Genomic DNA, 9,876 nt, shown 5'->3' on the forward strand with positions numbered 1-9,876 from the left:
GGAGGGAGAGGAGGGGAGAGGAGGGAGAGGAGAGAGTGGGGAGAGTGAGGGAGAGTGAGGGAGAGGAGAGAGAGGGAGAGAGAGTGTGGGAGGTGGGAGAGGTGGGGAGAGGGGAGGGAGAGGAGGAGAGGGAGGGAGGAGGAGAGGAGAGAGGGAGAGGAGGGAGGGAGAGGTGGGAGAGTGAGGAGAGGTGGAGAGGGAGAGTGGGAGAGTGGGGGAGGAGGGGGGGAGAGTGGGGAGGGAGAGGGGAGAGTGAGGGAGAGGAGGGAGAGGGAGGGAGAGTGGAGAGAGAGGGGAGAGGGAGGGGAGAGGAGGGAGAGGAGAGAGAGGAGAGAGAGGGGAGAGTGAGGGAGAGGGAGGGGGGAGAGGGGAGGTGGGGAGAGTGGGGAGGAGGAGAGGGAGGGGAGAAGGGAGGGAGAGTGGGGGAGGGAGAGTGAGGGAGAGGGAGGGAGAGTGAGAGAGAGGAGAGAGAGTGGGGAGGGAGAGGGAGGGAGTGGGAGGAGGGAGGAGGGGAGAGGGGAGGAGAGGGGAGAGTGTGGGGAGAGGGAGTGGGGAGAGTGAGGGAGAGGGAGAGGGAGGGAGAGGAGGGGAGGGAGGGAGAGTGAGAGAGGGGAGAGTGAGGGAGAGTGAGGGAGAGGAGAGAGAGGAGAGAGAGTGGGAGAGGAGGGAGAGGGAGGGGGAGAGTGGAGAGGAGGGAGAGGGGGAGAGGGGAGAGTGAGGGAGGAGTGAGGAGAGGAGAGAGAGGTGGGAGAGGGAGGAGAGGAGGGAGAGAGAGAGAGGGAGAGAGAGTGGGAGAGGGAGGGAGAGGAGAGAGAGTGGAGAGAGGGGGAGAGGTGGGGAGAGTGGGGGAGAGGAGGGAGGAGGGAGAGAGAGGAGATGGAGAGAGAGGTGGGGAGAGTGAGGGAGAGGAGGGGAGAGGAGAGAGAGGAGAGAGAGGGGAGAGGGGGAGAGGTGGGGAGAGTGTGGGAGGAGGGAGGGAGAGGGAGGAGGAGGGAGAGGGAGGGGAGAGGGAGGGAGAGGAGAGAGAGGGGAGAGGGGAGAGTGGGAGAGTGAGGGAGAGGGAGGGAGAGGAGGGAGAGAGGGGAGAGGAGGTGAGTGGGGGAGAGTGAGGGAGAGGGAGGGGAGAGGGAGGGAGAGGAGAGAGGAGAGAGGAGGTGGGTGAGGGGAGAGGGAGGGAGAGTGAGGGAGAGTGGAGAGGGGAGAGTGTGGGAGGGGAGAGGGAGAGTGTGGGAGAGTGTGGGGAGGGGAGAGGAGGGAGAGTGGGAGGAGGAGGGAGAGTGAGGAGGGAGAGGAGAGAGAGAGGAGAGAGAGGGGAGAGGAGGGAGAGGGGAGTGAGGGAGAGGGAGGGAGAGGGAGGGAGAGGAGGGGAGTGTGGGAGTGAGGGAGAGTGGGGAGGGAGGGGAGGGAGTGAGAGAGGAGAGAGAGTGGGAGAGTGAGGGAGAGGGGAGAGGAGGGAGAGGGGAGAGGAGAGTGTGAGAGAGTGGGGGAGAGGGAGGGGAGAGGGGGAGTGAGGGAGAGGGAGAAGGAGAGGAGAGAGAGTGTGGGGAGAGAGGGGAGAGGGGAGAGGAGGGAGAGGGAGGGGAGAGGGAGAGAGAGTGGAGAGAGAGGGGGAGAGGAGGGGAGAGGGGAGAGGAGAAAGGGGGAGAGGGAGGGAGAGGAGAGAGAGGTGGGAGAGGAGGGAGAGGGGAGAGAGGGAGAGGAGGGGAGAGTGGGAGAGAGTGAGAGAGAGTGGGAGAGGGAGGGAGAGGGGGAGAGGAGGAGGGAGAGAGGAGAGAGAGTGGGGAGAGGGAGGGGAGAGTGGGAGAGTGAGGGAGAAAGGGAGAGTGGGGAAGAGTGGAAGAGGAGGGAGAGGAGGGAGAGGGAGAGGAGAGTGTGGGAAGGAGGAGGGAGAGGGGAGAGGGGGAGAGTGAGGGAGAGTGGGGAGAGTGGGAGAGAGAGTGAGAGAGAGGGGAGAGGGGAGAGTGTGGGGAGAGTGAGGGGAGAGGAGGGAGAGGGAGAGAGAGTGAGAGGAGAGGGAGGGGAGGGGGAGGGAGGGAGAGGGGGAGAGTGAGGGGAGGGGGAGAGGGGAGGGAGAGGGAGGGAGAGGGGAGAGTGAGGGGAGAGTGGGAGAGTGAGGAAGAGTGTAGAGGGGAGAGGGAGAGTGGGAGGGGAAGAGGGGAAGAGTGAGGGAGAGTGGGGAGAGTGAGGGGAGAGGGAGAGGAGGGGAGAGGGGAGAGTGAGGGAGAGGGAGGGAGAGGAGTGAGGGAGAAAGGGAGAGTGGGAAGAGGGGAAGAGGAGGGAGAGGAGGAGAAAGGGAGAGTGTGGAAGAGGTGGGAAGAGGAGGGAGAGTGGGAGAGGAGGGAGAGGAGGGAGAGTGGAGAGTGGAGGGAGAGGTGGGAAGAGGGAGAGGGAGGGAGAGTGAGAGAGAGTGAGAGAGTGTGGGAGAGTGAGGGAGAGTGGGAGAGGAGAGTGAGGGGAGAGTAAATAAAGGGATGGTGATGGACAAGGAAGGGCCTCTCCCCGACTCTCCTCACTGCCCAAAACACACCTCAGTTCTGGTCTCTTATGTGCGTGTGTGTGTGTGTTAAAACCTACAGTACAGTACAGATGTGATCTATTAATATGTCAGTTGGATAATAAGAGTGTGTTGCTCTACAGGTGTGTGTGTGTTGTTATCAGCGACACTACAGCCACCACACACCCGCATCACACACCAGAAGAAGCAGCTGTCAGGGTCAACAGCAGGAGCAGCAGAGTGATGCAGCTGTCAGGGGGTCGTGTCAGCAGGAGCAGCAGAGTGATGCAGCTGTGGGGGGGCGGCAGTGGTCCTGTCCTGCCTATAAAACCTTTACTGGACGTGAGCTCAGCACCACGCCCAGTGTTCGACGGTGCGGCGCCGACCAACGTGTCTGGTCTGACTGGCACCGCGGCTTACCTCCACTGTCTTGTGCACAACCTAGGCAACAGTAGCGTAAGTAACACTGTCTTGTGCACAAACTAGGCAACAGTAGCGTAAGTAACACTGTCTTGTGCACAACCTAGGCAACATGTAAGTAACACTGTCTTGTGCACAACCGCACAGTGTAACTGTTTGTGAAACCTAGGCAACAGTAGTAAACTGTTTGTGCAAGGCAACAGTAGCGTAAGTAACACTGTCTTGTGCACAACCAGGGCAACAGTCATAATGTCGACCCACCAGTCTCTCTCTCCTGTTCACCCCTGTCCTCTCTCCCTCACTGCCTGCCCTCTGTTCACTCTCTGTCTCTCTACCTCCCTGTGTCCCTCACACCTCTGTCTCTGTTCACCTCCTGTCTCCCCCTCCCCTCCCTCTCCACCTCCTCCCCCTCCTGTCCTTCCAAACTCCTGTCTCTCTCCTGTTCACTGTCTCCACACTCTACAGGTGTCGTGGATCAGGCAGAGAGACCTACACATTCTGGACGGTGGCTGCCACACATACAATTCACGTGATCAGTGGAGCAGGTGATCCATTCTCTGGCTCAAGAGACTGATACTCAAGATCAAGTATGTACAGCTCCGTGACTTAACGCATGGAGGTTGTGGGGTGTCAAGCAAACCTCTTATGACATACACCGTCCGACCTAATGTGTATGGTAAGTGACTCAAAGTGTATAGTGACTCAATGTATATAGTGGCTCAATGTATATAGTGACTCAATGTATATAGTGACTTAATGTGTATAGTGACTCAGTGTGTATGGTAAATGACTCACTGTATATGGTGACTCTTTGTGTAAGGTAACCTACTATATATATATGTGTAACTTTCCCGAATTATACTGTAAACACCAACATCAGACTCTGTAAACACCAACATTAAGGGACTCTGTAAACACAAACATCGAGGGACTCTGTAAACACCAACATCAAGGGACTCTGTAAACACCAACATCAGGAGACCCTGTAAACACCAACATCAGACTCTGTAAACACCAACATTAAGGGACTCTGTAAACACAAACATCGAGGGACTCTGTAAACACCAACATCAAGGGACGCTGTAAACACAAACATCAGGAGACTCTGTAAACACCAACATCAGACTCTGTAAACACAAACATCAAGGGACCCTGTAAACACCAACATCAGGAGACCCTGTAAACACAAACATCAAGGGACTTAACCTCAAGTCGTTGCTTCAGGAGAATAAAATCGCTTGGCATTACCCAGAAGACGAAGCATTAAGCAGACCTTGGGCACTGAAAGGGTTAATAAACATTGTATAAACACATTGTCCTGCCCATCTCCTAACTCCACTTGTCCTGCGCATGTCAACAGCCTCTCCACGGGCACATATCATCGGCTCTCCGGACATGCACGTGGACATTGGTTCAACCATCAACCTGACGTGTGTCGTCACTCACAGCTCACAACCTCCAGCCTACGTTTACTGGACCCATAATGACGAGGTGCTGTTATTACTGCTGTTATTATTACTGCTGTTATTATTACTGCTGTTATTACTGCTGTCATTATTACTGCTGTTATTATTGCTGTTATTATTACTGCTGTTATTATTACTGCTGTTATTACTGCTGTTATTATTACTGCTGTTATTATTACTGCTGTTATTATTACTGCTGTTATTATTACTGCTGTTATTATTGCTGTTATTACTGCTGTTATTATTACTGCTGGGTTATTACTGCTGTTATTATTACTGCCGTTATTGATTGCCGTTATTATTACTGCCGTCATTATTACTGCTGTTATTATTGTCATTATTACTGCTGTTATTATTACTGCTGTTATTACGCGCATATACTGCCGTTATTATCGCTGTTATTACTGCTGTTATTATTACTTGCTGTCATTATTACTTCATGTTATTACTGCTGTTATTATTACTGCTGTTATTATTACTGCTGTTATTACTGCTGTCATTATTACTGCTGTTATTATTGCTGTTATTATTACTGCTGTTATTATTACTGCTGTTATTACTGCTGTTATTATTACTGCTGTTATTATTACTGCTGTTATTATTACTGCTGTTATTATTACTGCCCTCACAGTAGTGTACTGTACTGTACTGTACTATACAGCACAGTACAGTACAGTACTCACACTTGTTGTTGGTCTCCCACAGCCCATAAAATATGACTCCCCGCGAGGCGGCATTACCGTGCTGACTGAGCGTGGCAACACTACCACTGGCTACCTCCTGATACAGGTGAGTCACCACTACCTGTTGATACAGGTGAGTCACCACTACCTCCTGATACAGGTGAGTCACCACTACCTGTTGATACAGGTGAGTCACCACTACCTGTTGATACAGGTGAGTCACCACTACCTGTTGATACAGGTGAGTCACCACTACCTGTTGATACAGGTGAGTCTCCACTACCTGTTGATACAGGTGAGTCTCCACTACCTGTTGAAAGAAGTGAAGTACTAACACATAAGAACACCTGAGTTAAATAATAATAATAATAATAATAATAATAATAATAATAATAATAATAATAATAATTTTAATAATAATAACTTTCATGGTCTCCGTCACCACCTTTAACACCCTCGACCCACACCCTCCACCCACACCCTCGACCCACACCCTCCACCCACACCCTCGACCCCCACCCTCCACCCTGACCCAAGTGTTGTGTTGCAGGCCGCCGGGGTCCCAGACACAGGTAACTACAGCTGTTCACCGTCCAACACCTCCGCTGCCACCATCAGAGTACACGTCCTCAACGGTGAGTGACCAGGTGTATGAGTGACCAGCACCAGGTGTGAAGGTGACGTATGTGTGTGTGTGTGTGTGTGTGTGTGTATGTATGTGTGTATAATAATGTACAGGTATGTGTGTGTGTACAATAATATAAACCTCAAATAATGTCAGACGTTAAGCTGTCGTCGTTATCTCTCATAGGGGAGACTCCAGCAGCCATGCAGACCAACGTGGGGGGGACAGCTTCACCCTCCAGTCTGCTCCTGCTGCTGACCCTGACAGCTGCACTACAACACCCCTTCCTCACTATGTACGGCTGTCATCCATATATATGACGGGGTTAATACAGCCGCTGGATGACTGACCCTTCATATTCTACCCTATCTAGGTGGTGGATGAACCTATACTGTCCTGGTGGTGGATGACCTACACTGTACTGGTGGTGATGGATGACCTACACTGTCCTGGTGGTGGATGACCTACACTGTGATGGTGATGGATGACCTACACTGTCCTGGTGGTGGATAACCTACACTGTGGTGGTGATGGATGACCTACACTGTCCTGGTGGTGGATGACCTACACTGTGGTGGTGATGGATGACCTACACTGTCCTGGTGGTGGATGACCTACACTGTGGTGGTGATGGATGACCTACACTGTCCTGGTGGTGGATCACTGTGGTGGTGATGGATGACCTACACTGTCCTGGTGGTAGATGACCTACACTGTGGTGGTGATGGATGACCCACACTGTTTTGGTGGTGGATGAACCTAAACTGTCCTGGTGGTGGATGACCTATACTGTCCTTGTGATGGATGACCTACACTGTCCTGGTGGTGGATGACCTACACTGTCCTGGTGGTGGATGACCTACACTGTCCTGGTGATGGATGACCTACACTGTCCTGGTGATGGATGACCTACACTGTCCTGGTGATGGATGACCTACACTGTCCTGGTGATGGATGACCTACACTGTCCTGGTGATGGATGACCTACACTGTCCTGGTGATGGATGACCTACACTGTCCTGGTGGTGGATGACCTACACTGTCCTGGTGATGGATGACCTACACTGTCCTGGTGATGGATGACCTACACTGTCCTGGTGGTGGATGACCTACACTGTCCTGGTGATGGATGACCTACACTGTCCTTATGGTGATGGATGACCTACACTGACGTCTCCCTGTGTACCTCACTACATCTGAAGAAGTGCCTTGTGTGTGTGTGTGTGTGTGTGTGTTTGACGTACACATTACAGCGTGTACACCAGCTTCTTGTGATGTGTTTATATAACAAATAAGTGTGACAGTAATGTTCTTATGTAACACTTGATGTACAGTATGTATGTTTTAGTGATACAGTGGTCTCTCTATCTCTCTGTCTGTCTGTCTCTCTGTCTGTCTGTCTATCTCTGTCTGTCTGTCTCACTCTCTTTATATCGCTGTCTGTGTCTGTCTGTGTGTCTGTCTGTCTCACTGTACACAGGAGAAGGTAGACCTCTTACATGTCATTAAGATATTCATAACTCGGGCTAAAGAGCGGCCAAGACGTGGTGGTCGCCTCTGTACCGCCTCTACCCCAGCCTCTGTACCGCCTCTACCCCAGCCTCTGTACCGCCTCTACCCCAGCCTCTGTACCGCCTCTACCCCAGCCTGTGTGCCGCCTCTACCCCAGCCTGTGCTTGGCGCCTCTACCCCAGTCTGTGTGCCGCCTCTACCCCAGCCTGTGTGCCGCCTCTACCCCCAGCCTGTGTGCCGCCTCTACCCCAGCCTGTGTGTGTGCCGCCTCTACCCCAGCCTGTGTACCGCCTCTACCCCAGCCTGTGTACCGCCTCTACCGCCTCTACCCCAGCCTGTGTAGCGCCTCTACCCCAGTCTGTGTACCGCCTCTACCCCAGCCTGTGTACCGCCTCTACCCCAGCCTGTGTACCGCCTCTACACCAGCCTGTGTACTCGACCTCTTGTGTGTACCGTACAGGGTGTCTCAGAAAGCTGTACACAGACACAGTTGTACGTGGTGGTCGTGTGAATGTTTGTAATATATTGCCCTCAGTTGTTGATGTGAGGACAGTGTTGGTGTTGTAGTCAAATATGATCACCAGGTAAACACTAAGGCAGTGTGTACAGTTGTATAAGGCGCCGAGTGTACAGTACTGTGTGTTGGAGCTGATGTACGACTGGTGATGTACCTGGCTTAAGGTGACTCATCTTGTGGTACCTAACCTAACCTAACATCAACCTAACCTAACCTAACCTAATCTAACCTAACATTAACCTAACCTAACCTAATCTAACATTAACCTAATCTAATCTAACCCAATCTAACCTAACATTAACCTAACCTAACCTAACCTAACCTAATCTAACCTAACATTAACCTAACCTAACCTAATCTAACATTAACCTAACCTAATCTAATCTAACATTAACCTAACCTAACCTAATCTATTCTAACCATTATGATTGGATTTCTTTATGACTGAAGATAATTATAATTTAGGTGGCCCGGGGACACACAGTGAGGGGTGGCCCGGGGACACACACAGTGAGGGGTGGCCCGGGGACACACACAGTGAGGGGTGGCCCGGGGACACACAGTGAGGGGTGGCCCGGGGAGGGGAGTGAGAGGTGAGAGTGAGAGGTAAGAGTGAGAGGTGAGAGTGAGAGGTGAGAGTGAGAGGTAAGAGTGAGAGGTAGAGTGAGAGGTGAGAGTGAGAGGTGAGAGTGAGAGGTGAGAGGAGAGGTAAGAGTAAGAGTGAGAGGTAAAAGAGTGAGAGGTAGAGTGAGAGGTGAGAGGAGAGGTGAGAGTGAGGGGTAAGAGAGGTGAGAGTGAGGTAAGAGGAGAGGTAAGAGTGAGAGGTGGGAGTGAGAGGTAAGAGTGAGAGGTAAGAGTGAGAGGTAAGAGTGAGAGGTAAGAGTGAGAGGTAGAGTGAGAGGTGAGAGTGAGAGGTAAGAGTGAGAGGTAAGAGTGAGAGGTAAGAGTGAGAGGTGAGAGTGAGAGGTAAGAGTGAGAGGTAAGAGTGAGAGGTGAGAGTGAGAGGTGAGAGTGAGAGGTGAGAGTGAGAGGTGAGAGGTGAGAGTGAGGCATCAGTTCCCGGCGTGGAGGTAACACACAGTCCCCAACTATCATAAGTTCATTATAAGTTATATTAAAATGTTCCTCGGTAACTTTATTTCCACACCTTATTAAAATATTATTAAGAGTTGATGAACACTAAACGAGTATAGTGTTTGTATATTTACACTGTCTATGTACACTGTTCATTGGTGTATAAGGTGTACCATATGTGTAGTGTAACAGGTGTGTGGTGCAGGTGTAATAACAGGTGTGTGGTGCAGGTGTGTGATGCAGGTGTAGTAACAGGTGTGTGGTACAAGTGTGTGGTGTAGGTGTGTGGTACAGGTGTGTGGTGCAGGTGTAGTAACAGGTGTGTGGTGCAGGTGCGTGGTACAGGTGTGTAGTACAGGTGTGTGGTACAGGTGTTTGGAACAGGTGTGTGGTACAGGTGTAGAAACAGGTGTGTAGTACAGTGTGGGTTGCAGGTGTGTAGTACAGTGTGTGTTGCAGGTGTGTGGAGCAGGTGTGTGGAACAGGTGTGTGGAACAGATGTGCACTGAATTCTTCATTATTGGTATAAAAACTTTAAAAATAAACTTAAATGAAGTTAAATCTTGTTAGCGAGTTGCGGCTCTTCCTACTGATCCACTCCCTACTGATCCACACCCTACTGATCCACACCCTACTGATCCACACCCTACTGATCCACACCCTACTGATCCACACCCTACTGATCCACACCCTACTGATCCACACCCTACTGATCCACACCCCACTGATCCACACCCCACTGATCCACCCTACTGATCCACACACCCCTACTGATCCACACTCTTACTGATCCACACCCCACTGATCCACACCCCCTCCACACCCCCACTGATCCACACCTCACTGATCCACACCCCACTGATCCACACCCCTACTGGATCCACACACCCCTACTGATCCACACCCACTGATCCACTCCTACTGATCCACACCCTACTGATCCACACCCTACTGATCCACTCCCTACTGATCCACACCCTACTGATCCACACCCTAATGATCCACACCCTACTGACCCACACCCTACTGATCCACACCCTACTGATCCATTCTCCACTGCCTACCGATCCACTTCCAATTTTGTT

General features: G+C 51.8%; 1 protein-coding gene across 1 annotated transcript; it reads left to right on the forward strand.

Annotated features, from left to right (window-relative positions):
* Positions 1-4,043: 4,043 nt before the first annotated feature.
* LOC121867612 lies at positions 4,044-6,151 on the forward strand. The gene is made up of 4 exons (XM_042367624.1): positions 4,044-4,405; positions 5,086-5,169; positions 5,614-5,698; positions 5,875-6,151. The coding sequence occupies exons 1-4, from the start codon at positions 4,265-4,267 to the stop codon at positions 6,006-6,008; spliced, it is 444 nt and encodes a 147-aa protein (XP_042223558.1). The 5' UTR covers positions 4,044-4,264; the 3' UTR covers positions 6,009-6,151.
* Positions 6,152-9,876: the final 3,725 nt, after the last annotated feature.

This window comes from Homarus americanus, unplaced genomic scaffold, assembly GCF_018991925.1.
Source record: "Homarus americanus isolate GMGI-L3 unplaced genomic scaffold, GMGI_Hamer_2.0 scaffold43070, whole genome shotgun sequence".
Lineage (NCBI taxonomy): Eukaryota > Metazoa > Arthropoda > Malacostraca > Decapoda > Nephropidae > Homarus > Homarus americanus.